The 20,980-nt window shown below is 55.2% G+C and overlaps 1 protein-coding gene across 1 annotated transcript in view; it reads right to left on the reverse strand.

Moving 5' to 3' along the window:
* Positions 1-6,866: 6,866 nt before the first annotated feature.
* Positions 6,867-20,980, reverse strand: part of SRRM3 (serine/arginine repetitive matrix 3) — a 54,704-nt gene continuing 40,590 nt past the window's right edge. The window contains exons 12-15 of the mRNA XM_070412755.1: positions 11,109-11,464; positions 10,432-10,656; positions 10,140-10,277; positions 6,867-8,367 (exon numbers count right to left, since the gene is read on the reverse strand). Coding sequence (XP_070268856.1) covers positions 8,136-8,367; positions 10,140-10,277; positions 10,432-10,656; positions 11,109-11,464 — 951 coding nt within the window. The 3' untranslated portion in view covers positions 6,867-8,135. The remainder of the gene's footprint in view (positions 8,368-10,139; positions 10,278-10,431; positions 10,657-11,108; positions 11,465-20,980) is intronic.

The following is a 20,980-nucleotide window of genomic DNA, read 5'->3' on the forward strand; positions in this document are numbered from 1 at the left end:
TGCTGATGCAGTGCCCACTGCCGGACACTCGCAGGCCTGGGCGCTAACGCCCTGGGCCTCTGCCTGTGGACAGTCCCATCCTTTTGTCCAGGTGGACAAAGATGAGAGTAGTTGAGCTACTCGTCCCAGGCCGCACCACTAGGAAGTGGCGGAGCCAAGATCTGAACCACAGTTATCTGTGATAGAATGCTTTCAGAAGCAATCTGGTGTGGTTTTTAGGAGTGTGGGCTGTGGAACCAGACTGCCTGCGTTCAAATCCTGGCTTTGCCATTAATGGAAGAACTTGTGCAAGTTAGACTCCTTGGGCCTCAGTTTCCCCATCTGGAAAACGGAGATCATGATGATGATGATGATGATGCTCACATCATTGGATTGACGTGAGGATTCAATGACTTCACTCAAGCAAGACTTTTCGCCCAGGGCCTGGTACATGAGAACTGTTAATTACTGTTATTGTCTACCTGGAATTGAAGAGAGGGAGGAGGGAGGAGAGTGTGTAGGTAATCTCTCCCTGTTGCAGAGGCAGTGGCATGTACGGGTCTGACCACTTCCCCCTGCCCCCAGCAGTGGGGCTGGCCCAGATGAGAAACCCCAGGTCCAGTGCTGAGGGTGGGGGGTCAGGAGGAAGGTTATTGTCAATCTCTACATTATATCTATGCTGTGAGCAACCCTGAAAGGAGTTACACAATGCCAGGTTCTTTCCACAATGCCAAGTTCATGAGGGGAGACCTCTCAGATAAGCTAATAGACTCCCACGCAGGCTACACAAAGAGAGGGGGAGGTTACATGAGCAGAGCGAAGTTTCCGTCACTGGGGGAGTCATGCGGGTGGAGAGGCAGGCCTCCGTCTCTAGCCCGGTGGCTACCGTGGTGGCAGGCACCTGGTGGAGTAGAAGTCTGGCAGGGATCCAAGCATGGCCCGTGGTATAGCCAAGCTTGAGGTAGTAGGAGCTCTCACTCATAGTGGTGTCCAAATGGAATCCTTTTCTGTGTCCAGACTTGTGGTTTTGGGCCTTCTGGGCCCCTCCTAAGGGCGTTCCCATTACACCCCATTACCTCAGTCTTGACATACCTCAGTCTTAGCTGACAGTGACTCCATATTGGATTGTCAAAGGCTCCCAGAAATTCCGCTCTGCTCTTGCTCTATACAATCTATTTTTCCTTGAGGACAGGGAACCTGAAATGCAGCAACCTTGAGTCTAGTCTGGGCTTTGCCATTGGTTTACTGTGTGATTTTAGAGAAGGCCCTTCTTTCTCTAGGCCTCAGTTTCCCATTTTGCAAATTATAATCACAAAGCCCCTTTTGTTTTTGATTCCCACAGTACAAAGGGGGAGGGGACTCCAGATGGTACAGTTTGCTCAATCTTGCTCATAACCTGAGGCCTGTACCTTGACCCCACCTCCTACCTGACCACCTATGGGATCCAGTCCCCAATATCTCTCCTCTGGGAGAGAGTGGTGCCCCTACGCTCCTGCCGTAATCCTAACATTCCCTCTTTCCTGCCTTTATAGGTGTTTCCTTGTCCAGCCTTCCTTCTCGAGACTCTGTCCTATTATCTTCTTAGATGAGGAGACTGAGGTTGAGAGTGACTGTCCCGCTGTCTCCTGTAGGACACTTAGCAGAGTAAGCCTCTTGCCTCTACTGCTCAGGGCTCTTACCCTCAAGGGCTCTTACCTTGGAGTTTCCCTACCTCCTCTCTTTCTGAGACCCTTCCTGCTAACAAGTTCCATAGGAGGCCTGTTCTGCCCAGGACACTGAGGGTCTGGAAGCCAGACTCCAGGCCACGTACCTTGATGAACAAGGAGTAACAAGTCTCATGTCCCCTCTAAGCCTCAGTTTCCTCTTCAAGAGAGAGAGCTCCTGGATGCCTTTCCTTCTTACCCCTCCGCTCTCCATCAGGAAAGAGCTGGGACTGGGCCACACAAACCTGAGGTCACCTCCGGAAAGACCTCTGAGCCCCTGGGGTTCTATTGAGCCAAGGGTGGGAGGCAGACAGTACCCCTGCCCTCTGCCCCATCTCCCTTGCTGGATCCTGTCATGGGCCCAGCTGGGAACTACTGGCCGCACCCCCCAAGGGTCTCAGCTTCAGGAAGCCCCGGCTTTCACTCCTTGGCACTCCCAGCCCCATAAAGTCAGGATGAGGTCAGGAGCCAGGGAGGGCCCTCATCTGCCCCTGCCTGCCCACCTTGGCCCAGACTGGAGCCCAGGTGCCCCACCCTTGAGGGAGCTGTCAGGTGTAGTCATGGGTGCTTTCAAGTGTGGTCCTGCCAGGCCCAGCCACGCTCTGGGTGGGGGCACTTTGTAGACACAAGCTCCCTTCATAGCTCCCTTCATCTTGTCTGAAACCAGGCAGGGAGGATCCATCCTGCTGCCCCAGCTAGGGGAAGCTGTACAACCTGAAGCGCAACAACACGAGCGCTCTGCCCACGGCCGGTGGGCGGCAGAATGGAGAACTCATTCATCTGCAATGAGCCAGTTCTTGAGGGACTTGGGTCACCCTGCCAGTCACAAGGGAGGGGACATGGGTAGCTCTGGGTCGTGGTAAGAGGGTGTGGGGTGTGGGAAAAACTGGGTTTTGGGGTCAAACAAGGCTGGGCTTGAATCTGGGTGCTGCTGTTCACTGGCCTGGTGACCTCTCTGAGCCCACATGTCCCCATCTGCAAAATGTGGCTAGCAATCCACCCACCTGGCAGGACTGTGGTGAATCTCAGATGCAAGAATGTGTGTGAAATGCCTGGTGCCCACCATGTTAATCCTTAAGGAAAGAGGGCCTTTAATTTTGGATATTGAGACTTAGATTAATGAGAATTCCCCAGTTGCATGAGCACTAGAGCATGTGCAAGTATCTTATCAGAGTCTCATTACTGAGATGAGGAAACTGAGGGTCAGAACTGCCCAAGGTCACAAAGCTGGAAGGGGGTATGAGAGATTGGAACTCAGCCCTCCTGATCCTCTGTCCTGCAGGGGGGAGACTGCCAGGCAGTCCAGGGAGTGCGGTGGGCTTCTGGGAACAGGGTGCTGTTTTCAGCAAGGGTTGCCTATCAGGACAGGGAGGGTTGGGCCAGACTCTCTGGGGTGCCTCCATCCCTGACCAAGATGCTCTTCCTCAAAACGCTGCACCCTAAACCCAGGCACAGGACTTGGCAAGAGGAACAGGGGCTGAATGTCAGCTTCCACTTGCCCACCTGCCCAAATGGTCTTTGACAATCATCTGCTCTAGCATTCCAGTCACTGAGCTGCCAGGGGTAGTTCTTCTGGGATTAAGAGGACAATTAAGTCCATCCCCTAGGGATTTCCCAGAAGCCATTGGGAGGGGGAAGTGAAGGAAGATGGGTGCGGTAGGGTCTGGGGTTACTTAATTGGAGGGGGCCCTCCTCTCATCCGTGGCCCCAAAGTCTGGGATATTCTGAGACCTGCCTCCCATCCTGGCACTGTGCCTGAGGCCGTAGGCACAATAGCCACACCCTTGGCTGGTATTTGCCAACTGTGGCTGAGCCAGCTCCTCTTTCCCTGACACAACCTCAGAGAAAGTTCGAGAGTCTTCAGGCAGCTGCGAGAGCTCCCTGGAGAGGCCCGACAGCTGACAGATTTCGCTTGTTGCTGAGCCTGCTGGGAATTGAAAATGTGAGCAGCAGTAATTAGAGCTCATGGGGGTTGGGGGAGCACCAGGTCTTTCCGGAAGTGTCTAGACACTGACCCTCCGGCCTGCCCACCCACTAGGCCTCGGCTTTTGGCTGACCTTGGGATCACATCACCCCCATCACCACAGAAGGGGTGACAAAGAGGGACCAGGTGGAAGGGGACCCATCCTCTGGCCCCAACTGCCCTGCTGTCCAGCAAAAATAATCTGTGTAGCTTGGGAGTCTGGGGACCTGCTCTGGGACCTTAGCCAGCGGCCGGCTCCCATGACTCATTTTCTTCATCTGTGCAATGAGACCATTGGACTGGATGTTCTCTAAGGCTCCTTCCAGCACCATGAATCAACAGTTTCTCCTCCACTTCCCCCTCCCCCCAGGTTCCCTACACTGCTGCTCTGCCATCTAAGGCTTCCAGAGGGGGTGTGTATGTGTGAGTGCGGGGAGGGGTGAGGGAGGATGTGGAGATGTGGCATCCGTGGAGGTGGGAGTCCCGACAGCTGAAGCACCCCCATGTCTCAGGTGTCCCGAGAGACTTTCTCAGGCAGAGGGGGACCTGGAGAAGGAAGGGAAGGTGCCTGGTGATAGGACCAGTTTGTTGAATATGCCTTCAGCTGGCAGGGGAAAGAGGGGGGGGGGGGCAGGGGGAGGGTATCCCTGTGGCTCCCATCTGTGGAGAGAGAACCTACAGCATCCCAAAGGCTCACATCCTGGGAAGGTTCCCCCACCCCCATCCCATTTCCCCTTCCTTGTTACCAATGCAGAATTGGAGTTTCCTGTTTTCCTGCCTGCCTTCCTGGCAGTATTTTTCTCTTTTCCCAAGGTACAGAGCAGAGGCTGACCCTCCGTCTGTGGGAGGGACAGGGGTTTGGTACCCTGGTGCCCTCCGCATCTTTTCCCAGGGAACGGCCTTTCTCAAATAGCCAGTGAGGGCGAGGACATGAGCTTCAGGCTTCGGGCTGACGGGGACCCTCCCCCAGGCCTCTCCTGTTTTGTGCCCCTCCCCGCGGATCCTAACTGGCAGTTTTTCCTCTCTGTCTCCCTCTAGTGTCTTCCTGCGGCCACCACACCTTGCCTTTGGGCCGCTGCCTGCCCCCAGAGTTTCTGGAACTGCTCACTGCATGGCCCCCTTGTTCACTCACTTACTCATTCCACAAACATTTCAAGGGCAACCATTTTACAAGGCTGTGGAGGGGAGCAGAGACCAATAAAGCGAGGGCTGGGCTCCAGAAGCTCACAGATTTATGGGAGAGTAACTTGCCAACAAACAACTGGAACAAGAGTGTAAGGCCCTAAAGTCAGGAACAAATCCAGCACTGGAGGAACTCAGAGAGGCAGGAGTGGCCACCACAGCTGGGGACCAGAGTCTCTTCAGAATAGGAGGCAGCTGAGCTGAGCTGAGCCTGAACCTGTGGAGGTGAAGGGGCATTTTGGGGGGGCCCAGGGAGGAGGGTCAGCTGACCTGGAGTAAAGGGCAGCGGTGGGAGAGGAGGTTGGGGGGCTTGCAGGAGGAAAGGATTGCTGTTCCAGGTGGAGCCATTCAGAAGCCTTCCAAGTCCTATGAGCTGGTGAACTTGGTCACAGGATGGATGCAGGGTCCACATGGTGGGAAGCTGTTTCATTAATTCAATACTATGTCCTCAGAGCCAGGGACTGTGTGGCACACAGTAGGTTTTCAATAAGTGTGTGTGGAATGAGTGAATGAAAGGTTAGATTTGCATTTTAGATAGAGCAGGAGGGATGGGAGAGGGCAAGAGATGGGTATGGGAGGGGTGCTAGTGAGAAGCCCAGGATTGTTGGGCCAGGAATGGAGGTGGGGGGCAGAAAGGGAAGAAGTGATACCATCTGGGGAAAGTGGTACCATCTGCAGGGAACCAATAGGAAAACAGGACCTAGAAAGCCCTGGCCAGCTGCAGGAAAACAGGACCTAGCTGTGGGGTGCAGGGAGGAAGGCCTCAGACTGAGCAACGAGGAAATGGAATCGGGGAGTGGGAGCAGGAATGGGCTCAGTGTGAGACAGGCTACATTTCCATGACCACCTTGTGTTTTATGCTCCCCTGCCCAGGAGGTGACATCTCCCTGTGGCCCCTAAAGTGTGCCTGAGGGTTAAAGAGACAGGTGCTTCTTTGACTAGCTTTCTCAGATCAGAAACAGTCACCTCCTCAGGTGCCCCTTCTAGGAGGAAGGAAAAGGAACTGGAGAGGTGGTCATGTGCTGACACAGCCAATGGCTTCAGGAGCACGAACCCCTGCTCTGGGGACCAGACTAGACCAAGGACCTCTGTCTCATGGCTCACACGGGTCGGAGCTGTGGACATGCCGTATGCCTCCGCAGCAGAGGTGGACCAGGGGGCCCTAAAGCAGAGGTTCTCAGCCTGTGGGTCGCGACCCCTTCGGCGGTCAAACGACCCTTTCACCCTGCATATCAGATATTTAGATTCCGATTCCTAACAGTAGCAACATTACAGTTATGAAGTAGCAACGAAAACAATTTTATGGTTGGGTCACAACATGGGGAACTGTATTTAAAGGGCCAGAAGGTTGATAGCCACTGCCCTAACGGCTTAGTGTTTGTGTGATGCAAAGTTGCATGCTGAATTGTGGGCACGTGCACACCTTCTGAGAAAAGGCTTCCCGACCTTCATCAGGTTCCCAAAGAAGAGTAGATTCAAAACCAGGTTAACACCCACCACTCTGAGAGAAAAGAAGGAAGAGGAGGGGGCGGAGAAGGAAAAGAAGGGGAGGAGGAGGAGATTGTGTGAATTTGTTCAGATCTCTATAAAAGAAATACAATGTAACTGTTAAAAGAAAAAAACAACCCATTACTCTAAACTCTCTTTCCAGGCCCCACCCTAGGGTGCCTGGATTCACAGCCACATGTTACTCCAAACTGTGTTCTAGCCATTCTGGAACATTCCACATACAGGGAAGGCCCTGTGTATTGGCCCAGCCTCCTCCCTCTGCCCCACCCCCACCCCCACCCACTGCTGAAGCTAGATGGGGGTTCAGGACATGGGAGTGATCATCTCGGGTCCCCATTTTCCTCCTCACTAAGCTGCAGACTCAGGCACCTGGGCAGGGGGGTCGATGTGCTGGGCGCTGGTTCCTTGGTGCCAGTTCTTCTCTCTGGGTCCCAAGGAGTCTGAACCCCTCTCATTTCTCAGTGGGAAGGACCCAGAACCCCATGCCCTCCCCACACTCTCCAGGTACCCAAATCCACAGAAGTCTGGTCTCACCACCTGCCCTTTGGGCACTGAGTGTTTTATTAGAGTCCCAAGTTTCATCCGCACCGCGGAAAAAAAAAAAGGAAGTGGGAAATAGAGAGAGGGGAACCCGGACCAAACCCTAGACCCCTCCCCCCAGTGGAGCCCAGGGCATCTGCCCTATTGGGCCAAGGAAGACTTCATTAGATCCCTGAGGGCCCCAGGAGGAGGGGGCTGGGAGCAGCAGAAGAGGGCTGGGGGCCACTGCTTCCTGTCAATGCCCCAGGCCAAGGCCCTCAGTATAGATCCTACCCTTCCTTCCAAGGGCTATAGCACCCTTCTCTGGGAAGCCTTGGCTGGCCACCTCCTCACCAAACCCTGAGGAGGAAGTGCTCCCTTGGGCAGGGCCTGAAGCTACGCTATCCTCTGCCTGTGACTCAGACAAGGGCACATGAGAATACCAGGGCCTGCTCAGTCATTAGGCTGCATTGCTTCTCCCTTCTTCTCACAGGCTCTTCTTCCATCCACTCCTCTCTTCCACCTCCTGCCCTGAGCCCCTTTTCATCTCAGGCTCAGATTCAGTTGCGGTCTGTATGTCCCACCTCTTGTCATGCACAAGGCCTGGCTTGTGTGGCCTGGGACCAGGGAATGAGGTGAGGCCTGAAGGGGAGAGACTGGCCTGGAGAGAAAAGGTGGGACGAAGAGTGAGCTCCCTGGCTCTTCCTGGCACTCCTGGGCCTGGGGAGGGGTTTGGGAGGCTGTGGGGCCAGCCTCCAGCCCTCAGCCAGGGTCCTCCTGCAGCCAGCTCAGGAGGAAGCAGCTCCCCAGCCTGGATGGTGCTACACCAAGGGTTCGGCCATTCTTCTTTCTGTCTAACTTATATCCTGCTTGCTGTCCCACCTCCTTGCCTGCCTAGTGGTAGAGAGGATCCAAGGGCCCTGCTGAGTGGGTAGGGGCGGCTCCCAGGATTGGCACCTTCAGAGATGTCCCTGGGTCCACTGAGCTGAGATCCCCCGCCTGTGAGCTGGCATCAAGCAGGAAGTGGGGCAGGGTGATCCCTGTGTTCGAAAAGGCTCTTTGTTCCCTGGACATGGTGGGAGGGCAGAAGGTGGGGGTAGGGACCCTCTAGAAGCAGCAGAACCCAGCTCCTCCTTGTCTGCAGGGCACCTACCCTCAAGGTCTTCCCTGGCCCTGGGACCTCTTTATAGCAATAGGGTGTATGCCCCCCATGGATCCTGGGGCCTGACCCCTCGCGCCTCTCTCTGTGCCAGGGGGCACCACTCGGGATCTGTATGGGCTCAGAAGCCTCCACTTTCTGAGCTGCTCCGGCTGTGGTAACTGGGACTGGGGGTCCGGGAGGGGCTGCGCGTGTGACTTCGGGTCCCTCCACTTCGGCTGCTGTAGCTTCCGTGGCTGTGGCCAGGGCTGGGGCTCCGGCTGGGGCTCCTGCTTGAGTAGTCACTGCTCAGGCAGCTGGAGGAGGAGGAGGAGGGGCTGGGCCGGTAGTAGGGGATGGGCCGCTTTCGGGCACTGCCAGGAGGAAAAAACTGATTACAGACCATCCAGGGCCCTCACTTGGGCCTGGAGCCCCTCCCCAGCAGTGGCCAGGGTTCTGCTGCCTCAGGTGCCCCCCCCTCCCACCCCAACAGGATCGGACAGTCAGTGGTCACTTGCCAATTTCATGTTGATCATTTTGTTTTTCCTCACTTGTCTGCAGGGAAAGGGAACCCGAATCTAGACCTGAGTAGGTGCTCAATAAATATTTGTTGAATGAATGTGAGTTTTAAATATAAACAATTCACATCAACCAAGCTAAGCGGCGGCTTCTGTGCATGGAAAGGTTTGTGGATATGGCCCAGCTCTGCTCCTCTGGTCCCCACAGAATGGAGGACTTGGGGTTATCAGGTCATGTGAAGGGAACAGGAAGAGACCCCTGGCCACTGCTGCCCATGCCCACAGCCTGGCCCAGGCCCACTGGCCCCCTCTCCTCACTCAGCTACCTCCCACCAGCCCTGGAGTTAGTTTGAAGCCAGGAGACTGTGACCCAGAGGAAAGAAAAGAGAGTTGTTAAGGGGGCGGCAAAGCCCCATCGCACTGGGTTAATTCTAAGGAAGAAAACAGGTGTACGTTAGTGGGAGGAGGAGGCAGCCTGGGAGAGGGGCTGCGGTGGGTGCCAGGTGGTAGGTGTGGGAGTCTGCCAGTCTTAGGACTTCCCTCTTACGTCTGGTGATGTCCCAAACCTGGTGGTCTGGCCTTTAGCTCTGGGGTGAAGGGAGGAGACAATGTGATCATCAAGGCCTAGGAATCCGTTTGAGAATCCGATCACATGAGAGCTGAAAAGATGCTGAGGGAGCCCTGCTAATTGCTTGGACATGAGAACAGGCACCCAGAGAGGCCCCCGATCTCCCAAGGCTGCCCAGTAAGGCTGCGGCAGAGCTGGGCTCAGAATTTTGCTTGTGGCCTTCTACCCCATGGTAGGGATCTAGGACTTCTGGGTGATTTCTGCAAACACAGACCATCGGCTCACCTGGAGACCCAGGCCCAGACCCTCCAGCCCTGGCAGAGAGACTCTGATCATGGCACAGCCCCACTGGACTGTGTGGGAAAGGTAAGAAGGAGGGTTCCTCCCACAGCTGCCCCAGAAACCAGGCTGCTGGTGCCCCCTCCTCCAAGTTCCCCAGGGGGCTGGAAGGTGAGCGGTGAGGTTAGTGAGAAAAGGAGAGGCAGACAGACAGCTGAACAGAGCCAGATCAGCTCACATGGGCATCTCCCCTGCAGCCTGTGGAGAGGGGGTCCACTTGGCCCCCAGGCTGGCCACAGGCCACTCAGCAGGCTGGACCTTGAGATGAAGGAGAAAAGGAGACATCATTGCCAGGAGATGAATGGAGGGAGGGCGGGTGGGGCTCCCTGCATGTGGAGCAATGATGGGCTCTTGGCAATGATGGGCTCCTCCCATCATTGCCAGGAGATGAATGTAGGGAGGGTTGGCTGGAATCTTCAGAACTTAATTTCAGGTGTGTCTCTTTCCACCCAGACCCAAGTGCAGATCTCCCTTCCCTCCATGGGCCTTCAGGCCCCCACCGGGGACCATGCCCTTCGTGAGGCCTTCCTCCCTCTGTCTGAGTCCACCCCCTCCCCAGCGCCACCAGGTCTAGCCGCTCTCCTCTCAGAGCCCTCTCCCCTTTCCTGAACCCCCACTCCCTCTCCTCCAGCCTTCTCCCCTCCCTGCCCTAGGTTCAGTCGGCCCCTCCAGGAGGGCCTTCACCCCCTGGGTCCCTGGCTGGTCCCCGGCCCCTTCCTACCTGGTGATGCGCCGCGGCTCCATGAAGCTGGGCGAATCCCGGCGCCGCTTGCGGATGGGCGAATAGCTGCGGGAGCGGCGCCGCGCGCGGGCGGTGTCGGCCTCGCCGTGCCTCGCGCGGCCCTCGCCGTCCTTGTCCCTGCGAGGCCGGGCCCGAGGTGAGCGCCACCGCCGCGCGAGGGCGCCCGGGCCTGCCCTCTCCCCGGCACCCATCCTCCCCCGCTTACCCCCCCCCCCCCCCCCCCCCCCCCCCGGGCACCCAACCTCCCCACCACCACCCCGCGCGCACTTACCGGCCCAGAAGCTTCTTGGGCGACGGCGAGCGGGTGGGGCTGCGGACCCTCCTCTCGGCCGAGCGCGACCGCGATTTGGAGGGCGAGTGGCTGGAGCTCCACGAGCGAGGGTGGGGGCCAGGGCTGCGCGACGAGCTCTTTCCCTCCGGGCCGCCGTGCCGGCCGTGCACGCCCGGGGACGGGGAGATGCTGGCCGGGCGGGCGCGCGGGGGCCGCTCCTTGGCCCTGCGGGAGGGGCAGGGCGACAGGGAGCTCAGCCGGGGAGAGGTGGGCTCAGCGGAGAGGCAGGGACTCGCGCGGAAGGGGTGACGGGGGAGAGGATGTGTTCGAGATCGGGAGGAGGGGGTGTGAGCTGGGGATGGCAGGTTCCTGGAGGGGTACGGTCTCCAGGGAAGGGAAGGGGGGCAGGGAGACATCGGCGAGAAAAGGGGAGAGTGATCAGGGCAGGGAGAGTCCAATGGAGGGAGAAGAAAGCTCGTGGGGGTGGACAGAAGAGAGAGAGAATAGGGGGGAGATCAGGGGGAGGACGAGAGGGCTCCCGGGTCGAAGGGGAGCGGCCAGGAAGGGGAGCTCAGTGGGCAGTGAGGGTGGAGGACTCGGCGGAGGTGGGCGTTCCGCGGGGGTCGGGGGCAGTGCGGGGAGGGGAGCCTCCACTCCCGGGGACCGGGTCCGCTCACCGTTTACCGTGCCCGCCGGAGCCAGGCTCCGGCCCGGGGTCGGGGGCCCCGCCACCGCCCGAGTCGCTGCTGGACCTGGCCCTGCTGAGCGAGCGCGACGGGACCCGGGGCGGCGCGGGCCGGGCGCGCCGGCGGCCTCTGCGGCGGGGCGCGCCCGCGGGGGACCTGGAGCGCCGCCTTCGCCGCCGCCGCCGTCGCCGCCGCCGCCGCCTGGCCTGGCCGCCGGCCGCGCGGTCTCCTCTGCCCTGCGACGATGGCGCCGAGCGCGGGCTCGTGCTCTCCTTCCCCCGCGCGGGCGACGGGGCTGCGCCGGCCTCCGCCTGGTCGCCGACCCTGGGCGAGGGCGAGCTGGGCTTCTGACGGGGAGAGAGGCAGAGGGGAACGGGGGTGCGGGGTGCGGGGTGGGAGACGGAGAGAGTGAGAGAGACAGGAGAGCGGGGACGGAGAGACGGAAGCAGGACAGCAAAGATAGGAGATGAGACCCAGGAGAGAGGCAGAGGCAGGAGACAGGTGAGTGAGGGGAGACGGGGACAAGATAGAGAAGCAGAGACCAAAGGAGACGAGGAGCCCGAGAAAGACAGAGAGAGGACAGATGAAGAGAAGGAAGGAGAGGCCGAGGTGAGAGAGCGGGTGGGTGGGGTGGGGGGAGAGAAGGAGAGAGGGCTTTCACCTGGCTCAGGCCTGGGGCTGCCAGTCCCGGAGCATCGCACACACGGTTCCCCGCGCCTGCCCTGCCTCTGCCTCTCCTGAGTGTCCACCTTCTGGCCTCAACAGTGCAGCTCATGCAAGGTTCTCAGCATGCAAAACACAAGAGGAACGGAGCGGAGGGGTCGGGGGCTGACAGGGAGAGGGCTCCAGGACGGGCACGGGGCTGGCATCGCTCCCCTCCAGGGACGGACGATCCCGGCAGAGAGAAGAGAGAGGGGGGGCACCGGGAGGCCCCGCTAGGGCCAGCCCAGCAGCCCAGGCCCCCAGCGTGGGGGTGAGTGAGGGGATGGAGGGGGCACACGGCACACAGATGGGGATGGGGGCGGGGCAGGACAACTGAACTCAAAACTAAACCGAAGAAAGGGAAGGAAAAAAAAAAAGAAATAAAAAACAAAATCCACAAATGTCATTAGATACCAAAATCAAAAACAATGTCTGAACTCCTGGGGAACTGACATTTTTCTGTTAACATTTTTCTGTCTTTGTTTTCCGGCCCTGCAGAGACCTGTGGAGCTGTCAGTAGCGCCCTACTGTCTTTCTGTTTCTCTCTTTTCTTTTCTTTTTTTTTTTTTTAGGTTCTGATTTTTTTAAGTCCCTCTTGGTTAACGTCCACTTACCAATAAAGTGGCACTTCCTCCTTTAGTAGGTAAGATGTGTAAGAGAAGGGAAAAGTGTGGTAGCGTAAGTTCATCATTAGATTCACAAAAATGCAAGAGAGATAGAGAGAGAGAGAGAGAGGAAAACTCAACCACCCCATTCTAGGCCTAGAGGCCACACTGCCTCTGGAGGAAGGACTGGCAGTGCCTGGCTCCTTGGGCCTGAGCAGGCACCTCCTGGGTAACCATGACCTTTGGATAGAGATGTCACATGTTTTTCCAAAAATGGAGTTAGGACACAAGGATCTGGATACAGAAAACCAGAAAGGACACCTGGTACCTTCAAAAGGGCCCTGACTGGAAATCGGGGTCCAAGAACCTGCCACTACCTCACTTAGGGACACCGGCCAAGTAATGTCTGCTGACTGGGCCTCAGTTCCCCCATCCACACAGTGAGAACGTTGGGCTTTGCTTCCTGATGCTCCTTCCAGAGCAAATATTCCAGGATTCTTTGCATGCCCCCTGACCACCCTCTCCATCCCCCTCCCTCCAGAGAACTGACCCTCCTCCTGTCCTTGGGCTTTCATCTGGTAACAGTTGATTGATTACACTTGTCTGTTTATACGTCTGTCCATCACTCTTACCCCGCCCCCAGTAACAGCACCAACTTGACTTTGACTACCCCCAGGGCAGATCTGGTGTCAATTCAGCTCTGAAACCTGAGTTTTTATCACAGAATTTGGCACCTAGTAGGGCCTCAATGCTGTTTGCTGAGGAAGAAAGGTCCTTACAAGGACCAAGGCTAAATCAGGAAGTCTTAAGTCAGGGGCAGGGTCTAGGCCAAGTTCTTTTGACAGACTCTTGGATGAGATAACCTTGCTGCCAAGGGCTGGAAGGAGTGTGGTTGGCATGACCCTTGTGCTTCCTACAGGGGGCAGGGTGGTGCCAAGGCCATTGTGTACAATCCGGGATCCAGCCTGGGCATGAAGGTAGAGCCAAGAAGTCAGCCCTATTGGTGGAGAGGCATAGCCAGCTTGTGAAGCAGCCAATGAACACCAACCATAGAAGCTGAAAGCAGCTGATCAGAGCCAGATGGGCCATGAAGACCTCCTCCTGGAAGAGCCTGGTGTCTCTCTTTGGGGCAGAGGCAAGCACAGGTGGGCAGAGTAGATATTACCAGGTACCAAGGTACCCTTTGAGCACCCTTACTCTAGCTAGGCCAAGAGACATGGAGGCTGGGTTGTTCAGCCATGGCCCCTCTGAGTATCATTTCCATTCGCAATAGATATTACCAGGGACCCTTGGCTCCCCAGCACATATGCCCTCCACCCCTGCCAGTATAGCTCCCCAGCCCCCAGCACTAGGCTCTGTCATCCAGCATCCTTTTCCTTCCAGAGAAGGCAAATGAAAAAGAAGTCTCCAGGTTCCCCAAATGTCCAGTATCTTTTCTATCCCCTGGGTTGTCAGAGTGTAGAACAGATACTAGGTGGGGGAGTGGGTGCCCTGGCAGCCAATGCATAGTACTCACACCTAAGGAGACACTGGACCCCACCTTTTCGAAACCTTTGCTTGCCACTTTGGCGGCGGTGGTGGTGGGGGTAGCAAGGCAAGTAGGAAGAATATTAAACTTGGGAATTAGGCCCTGGATGTGAATTCTGCTCCAACCCAGACTCTGGATCTAAGCCACTATTTCTGACTCCAGGGGAAAGGCCAGCAGGGAGGGAAGAAGACCAAGGGCTACCATGTTCTTTCCCACAGGCGCTGCAAGGCCCTCTATACTTCCCACTGTTGGTCTGGGAGTATTAGGAATAAAAAGGGTCTGGGTTGGGTGGATGCCCACCCCCATGATGTTGCTGTCCCTAACCATTGAGGCGCAAGTCCCTGGGCCAGACCCCTTGTGCTGAGCTGGACCCTTCCTGTCTGGCTGGTCTTGAAGTCCAATCTCTTTTCCATTTCCCTCTCACCTCCTCCAAGCCAATTGGCTGCCATAATCCAAGATGCTGGTAATTGGCAAAGTGAACACACTGGAATCAACCCTGATGTGAACTTGCTGTGAGGCCTTAGAGAAGTGACTTACCTCTGAGGCCTCAGTTTTCCCATTGGGAAAATGGTCATAACTGAATCTTTCTAACAGGGTGGGCCTGTTCAGGGGTTGAGAGGTTCTTTCCGGAGTACAAATGACTCACTGTTTCCGCAGAGACAAATAGGGTCGGAGGAGTGCAGGAGGCCTCGGGCCCCGTAACATGTCCCCTAAGTGCCAGGATGATGGAGGACGGGAGGAAGATGTTGCTAGGTAGGTGGCAGATAGCGCCTTCCCTCAGGGGAAGACTCCGGGGGCCAATCTCAGCCTTATCCACCCATCCCTCCAGAAGTCCTTATGAAAGGATTGCCATGACCCTGCCAGAGGGTGATCTTCATCCTCAGCTTGGCTGGGTCTCATTCTTCAGGAATTGAGGAAGATAAGGGTCCAGCCACCATAGATCTCATTGCCAGATAGGACTGGTGGCCAGGGACCACCATGCATCTCTCAAAGCCTGTTCTGTGTGAGTCCTGTCACTCTTGCCTGGAACTATTCTCCCCTCTCCCTCTCCTCTCTCACAGCCTGGTTAATGTTTCTTTCTTCTTTACAGTCAGCCCAAGGCCACCCCCTCCAGGAAGCCTCTCCTGAGCCTCACCCTGAGTCAGGCACGCTCCTCTCTGATCCCACAGACCCTTGTTCCTTCCTTCAGTTTGAGTTGTGCCAGCATGTGCTAGGGCTGGGGCTACCCTGATGGGCAGAGCTCCCCATCCATGGTTCAGCTTGTCCCCTCTCAGGTCTGCCTGCCTCGACCCTGGCATGGATACTCAGACAGGGCCTGGCACAGAGGAGTGCTCAGCAAATGCTTGCTGTGTGTGTGTGTGTGTGTGTGTGTGTGTGTGTGTGTGAATGAATGGATGAGTGAGTGAGGCTAGACCTCACCTGACTCTGAGTCCTACTCCCAGGAGCCCCTCTGCTCCTTGGTACCACCTGCTCCCAGATATCTTTTTTTTTAAGTTTCTTAATTGTTTTAATAAAACTTTACCTCGGGTTCAATTTATATGATACCTAAACAGCCATTTGATTCAGTTAATTTGGAGAGAAAAAAGTACAATGATATTGGGTGATCACCAACTTCCTATCCAACATCTTTTCTTTTTGCTTATGTAAGAAATTTTTGAGGTGGAAAGACAAGGGGAAGAGAGCAGCAAGGGACAGTGTGGTTGCCTGAGCCTGGTATTCCTACAGATAAGAATAAGTGAGCATCTGGGGCAATTAGCCCCTCCAGCTCAGCATTTGAGGGTCCTGTGTCTGGGTGCCTGGTCGCATCAGGTACTCCTTGAGGTGGGGCCTCCACTCCTCCATTGGACCAGCAGTGCTCTCTCCCTCCATGAACAATTTCCTTGTCTGCCCTCCTAGCACCACCAGGATTGAAGAATGTTCTGAGAGGGTGAGCAACTGGGGACTTGCCCCTGGTTTCAACATGGGGGAAGATGAGCCCTTCTTTTATCAAAGATGAGGTCCAGGGAGGCCTCACAGGGTTGGGATGTCAAACTTCTGTAGCTGCTTCTAGGTGGGAAGAAAACAGTTTAAAGGGCAGAGATGGGGAGATGAGATCTTTGAGGACCTACCTCTGTGGCTGGATGAGCACTGGGCTGGAAGACATAAATCCCAGGACCTAGCCTAGTTCTGCCCTAACCTTGGGGATATGTGGCCTCTACTGACTATTCTTTCTGGATCATTCTGTACATTAAACTCAAATTTGGAAGATGGAAGGATGCTGGGGGAAGGAGGGAGCCCCTTTCTAGATTGGGTAGTGGTCCAGAGAGCAGAGGGTTAGCTTAGAGTTCCTTCCATCCCCCACAGAGACTTTTTAAGTAAAACTAATAAGTCCAGTGCCTACTCCTGCAGTTCACTCCCCACCCAAAGCCCAACCACCATCACACCCCAAAATGGAGCTGTGGGATTTAGTCCTGGTGTCAGCTGCTGCCCCAAAGTCCTGCAGCTCCCACCCTAAAGGTCTGCCTTCAGCCAGGGCAGCACCTGCAGGAGCCCAGCAGGCCCCAGAGGATGGGAAAGGGCTCTCTTCCCAGGCCTGACCTCAGCCAGAACTTCCTCCAGGATCCGGAGGGCAAAGGCCCAGCACAGGCCCCTCCAACAAAGATTTATTGCTCAAGTCACCCCAGGGGCTGGCAGGGGTGAGGGGTGAGAGGCTTAGCAGTTACTCCAGACAACAGAAATCAAATTGGCTCAACCACAGCATAGAGTTCAGGATGGGAACACAAACTTGGAATGCTAAACCACACAGAAATGCATTCAGACAACAAAATGAGAAAGAGCATGAAGGAGGATTGGGAGGTGGGGGTGGAGGTGTGGTGGAGAGGAAGAAGAAGGAGCAGGGAAGGTGGGAATGAGGGAGGAATGAACCAGAAAAGTTGTTGTTGGGGGGCGGGGGGTAGTCAAGAAAACCAAACGACAAACCAGGAAACACAGCTTTGTAGCTCATTTGGAGAAAATGCAAGTTACAAATGAGTAGTCACTAAAATAAAGAAAGAAAAGGGAAGGGAAGAAAACCAACCAGAGTGAGACTGAGAGAAAGAGGAAGAAAACCACATTCAAACCAAGCAGAGTGGCAGGGCTTATCTGGAGATGGGAGCGAGCGAGCGCACAGCTGAGCTGGGATACCTACCTTCTCAGTGGTCAGGGACGGGAATGCAATAATAAAAAAGAAAAGAAGGTCTCCGCATTGGGAATGCAGAATGGGGAAAGACAGTGACTTTGAGCTGCTCTCCCCCTCTGAGTTGGCATATGGCAACTAAGTGTGGCTTTTGGTCTAGTCCCAGGGACAGCAGGGGCCTCCTGCCCAGCCATTTCTGTTTGCTTCCCCCCCTCCCACTACAGGTTCCAATAGCCAAGCTTTTCTTAACTCTTTAAACAACAGAAAACCTCCAGAGGGCATGCAGGAAGCAGCTGATGGAAGCAGAACCACAGGGCGGGTGAAGGAGGGCTTGCAGCCTGGGGAGAGAGGCCCATTTCAGGGGGGGGATGGAGAGAAAGAGACAGAGAGGCTCAAGGAGAGAGAGAGAGAGAGAGAGAGAGAGAGAGAGAAGAGAAGAGAAGAGAAGAGAAGAGAAGAGAAGAGAAGAGAAGAGAAGAGAGAAGAGAAGAGAAGAGAAGAGAAGAGAAGAGAAGAGAAGAGAAGAGCAAAGGCAGAAGGAAGAAGGAAATAGAGACACAGAGAAAGGTGGACCCAGCCAGAAAGAAGAAAGAGAAGCTGTTTAAACAAGGCCAATCAGAGTGGACAGATGGGGTGAAGTGGGAACTGTGCATTTAAAAGGGAAGGCAACCACAGATTCAATGTGGAGGACTGATCCTGCCTCAAGTCAACCTTATTCCCTTTCCCCCTGGCTTCAGCACCCTTTAGCAAAATTCATCCCTCCTGCTTTCTGGCTTCAGCCTAGAAGAAATGCCAAGGTGTCCCTTCCTATTCTGGCTTCCCCATTCCAGCCACGGTCACTGCTCTCTCCTGGGGTGTCGAGGAGAGAGGCCTGGATGAGACAGGTCAGGTAGTGCCATGGACACCTCTTCTTGGGGTCACTCTAGGCTTCCCATTTTGAGATGAAATTTGAACCAGAGGCCGAGGCCAGAGAGCCTGGGGGCCTTGCTCACGAAGCATCTCAGCAAATGGTGAGGCTTCCCTCGACACTCCCAATGCTAGGGCCAGGTGGAGCCAAGGAAGGGGGCCCTACTCCTATGGCTGCAATCCCTGCACACCCTATCTGGCCAGTTCACTGGGCTTTGGGCTCAGTACCTTACTTTTCTACCCCACATTGTGTGACCTTGAGCAGCTTCCTTCCCCTCATTGTGCCTCATTATTTCTATCCCCACATGGGTGTGAACTTTGAGGGCTTAGGGCTCCCCGAGTTGCTAAAGCTGCAGTCATATAAAGTTGTGCAACACCAGGCTCACCTATACCCTGGGGAGTTCAGAGAGCCAACAACATCTAGAGGGGTCCCCAGGAGAAAGGTAAGAGCTGAGGCCCCCAGAATCCACTTCCCAAGTCCTCTTCCTCCTCCTCCTCCTATTCAGGCTCCTGAAGTGTGCTTCCCATTGACTACCATCTCCACATCTTGGCTGTGGCCGGGGTCTTGAGGTTAGAGGGTCTCCTTTTTAGATCTGCCTCTAAAATGCTGTGTGTCTTGAGCTGGTCATTTGATCTCTGTGAGCTGCAGAGAGCAGTAGGCAGCAGAACCCAGAAATCCCTATGGGGGTTCAGCCCTGGCCTGGGATGGGACAACAAAGAGATGTTGGGAGCCAGCATCCTATGGCCTCAGTCTCAAAACTGGATGGATTTTTTTTCTCCTTGTTGGGAGTGTCTGGCTTTGAAGCCCTCACCTGAACTAAACTCTCTCCGGTGTCTTCAGCACCCTCTTCCAGGCTCGCCCTGCCATGCCTAGCCATCATCTTATGCTAGACAGAACCGAGGAGACACAGGAAGCTCACTGCTCTGGGAAGGTCCCTGGGTGACTGGGACAAGTCTCTCCCTCCTTGGGTTTCCAGTTTCTCTCCAAAGTTCCTTATAGACAGGGACCCAGAGTAAGGTCTGCACCACTTTTGTTCATTTGAAAGCTGAGGCAGTTCCACCAGTGCCCTTTGCCTGGGGTTGAGGGAAGGGAAGGCTGCTGCAGATTTGGCAGAAGCTGTTGGCCTGGGAAACGATTTTTTAAGTGTTATCTTCCCTTTTAAATTCTGATTACAAAGGAAAAATATTTATATAGAGGTATGTATATGATTGATGTTCACTGAGATTCAAAAACCATTTCTGCATTAGGAGGAGAGGCTCCCACAGTAACGCACAAAAGCAAAATTCTAGAACAACAGAGAAGATAGAAAAAACCCCAGAGAGATAGTTTGCATTTCTGTACATTACAAAAGAAAAAGAAAAGGAAAAGAAAATACAAACAAAAATGAAATAAAATAACAGGAAGAGTTACAGAAACTTCCCCACCCTCTTCCCTTGCCACTAAACAAGAAATGGAATCACAATATTACCACGTTTCAAATGGGAGGCTAAAAACAAAAACAAAAACAGAAACATAGACGGGGTTAAGAATGGTGAGCTTTTCTTTTTCCATTTGTCTCTCTCTCTTCTTTTAAAGGTGAGAGTCCAAGAATACCACCCCCAGTGCTTTTCCCAAAAAACATTTTTGGTTAATGGCAAAGTCTATGACCCCCATCTCACCTCCCAGGAGGCAAGAGAGAACCAGCCTCATCTCACTTTAAGAGAGGCTCTAAGGGCAAGGAGGGGATCTGCGTGCAGGTGAGAGGCAGGGGATGCTCAGCAGTCTCTGAACTCCCAGAGCCCAGAGGCTAGAGAGAGAATTGGGGGACCATGTTTTGTGAAAGGAGTAACGAAGTGTTGCCTCCCAGGAAACTCCCAGGGCAATGTCAAAATGGAGTCCCACTTTGAGAGGGAGAAGATTGGGGTGCTGCCAAGGCTTCCTCCCCAGGCCAGCAACTAGGCCACCTTCCCTGACTGCTGGCTCCTAGGGTCTATCTAGTTGCTGTGACCATTTTGTCTGCACGTGCCCAGGCTCTTGTGGGGGCTACTGCTTAGGCATCCAAGGCTGGGGAGGGGACCAGCAGTGGGAAGGGGCCTCCTTTCCATCCTGACCTGGAAAAACATGCCTTTCGGTGCCTCCAGGAGAAGGTGTTTGGGGGCACTGTGCTGTTCAGGCTTTGTGCCCATGGGGTAGGACATTGGGCACATGTCTCAGACCTGTCCCTGTCCTGTTTGCCCTCAGCTACCTCTGCATGCTCTCTCCCACACCCAGGACAGATCCAGGGACATTGGTGTGATCCTTCCCACGTGGCCCGACCAGGTCCCTCAGCGCTCAAAAGCCTGGCACCCTGTCCAGGAGGGGCAGTTTCCACACAGGTAACGTCCTTAAACAAAAATTAACCTTGAGACCAAAAGCCTTTTGTCAGGTGCCCTTCGACTTTCCTTGCTGAGGTCCTAGACTAAAGGTATTTGAGAAAAGAAAGGGAGTGAAACGAAAACAGCCAAAAATCAAAACGAAACTGACATGTACAGGATTGCTGCTGAGACCTGAGGTCTGGGGAGGAGCAGCGCCCCCTCCCTGCTAGGGTTTCTGGGCTGCGTGTGTGTGGGTGTGTGTGTGTGTGTGTGTGTGTGTGTGTGTGTGTGTAGGGGGGACGGGACCTGCAGACTGCCCACCCTAAGTCCCCTGTGCCCGCCCACTGCTCCTGTCAGTGCTGTAGTCCCTTCTCCCTGAGGGGGCCTCTACACTGTACTCTAATATCAACAGACAAAAGGGGGCTACAGGCCTCTCCTGGGGCCTAGGAGAACCCCTACCATCCAGTTGCGAGCTCCTACAATCACCATACCTGCCCACGGGTTTCAAGAAATCTGTGCGCCTCCTGGAGAATGGATGAGGACAGTTTTTGGGGTGGTGTTGGTGTGGTCTCCCAGGGAGCAATGGGTACACTGGAAGGTGCCTTAGGAAAGATGGGAAGTGGAACCCCCAGGT

The sequence above is a fragment of the Myotis yumanensis genome, unplaced genomic scaffold (genome assembly GCF_028538775.1).
Source record: "Myotis yumanensis isolate MYYU_CA2020_CCGP unplaced genomic scaffold, mMyoYum1.0.hap1 SCAF_4, whole genome shotgun sequence".
In the NCBI taxonomy this organism is placed as follows: Eukaryota; Metazoa; Chordata; class Mammalia; order Chiroptera; family Vespertilionidae; genus Myotis; species Myotis yumanensis.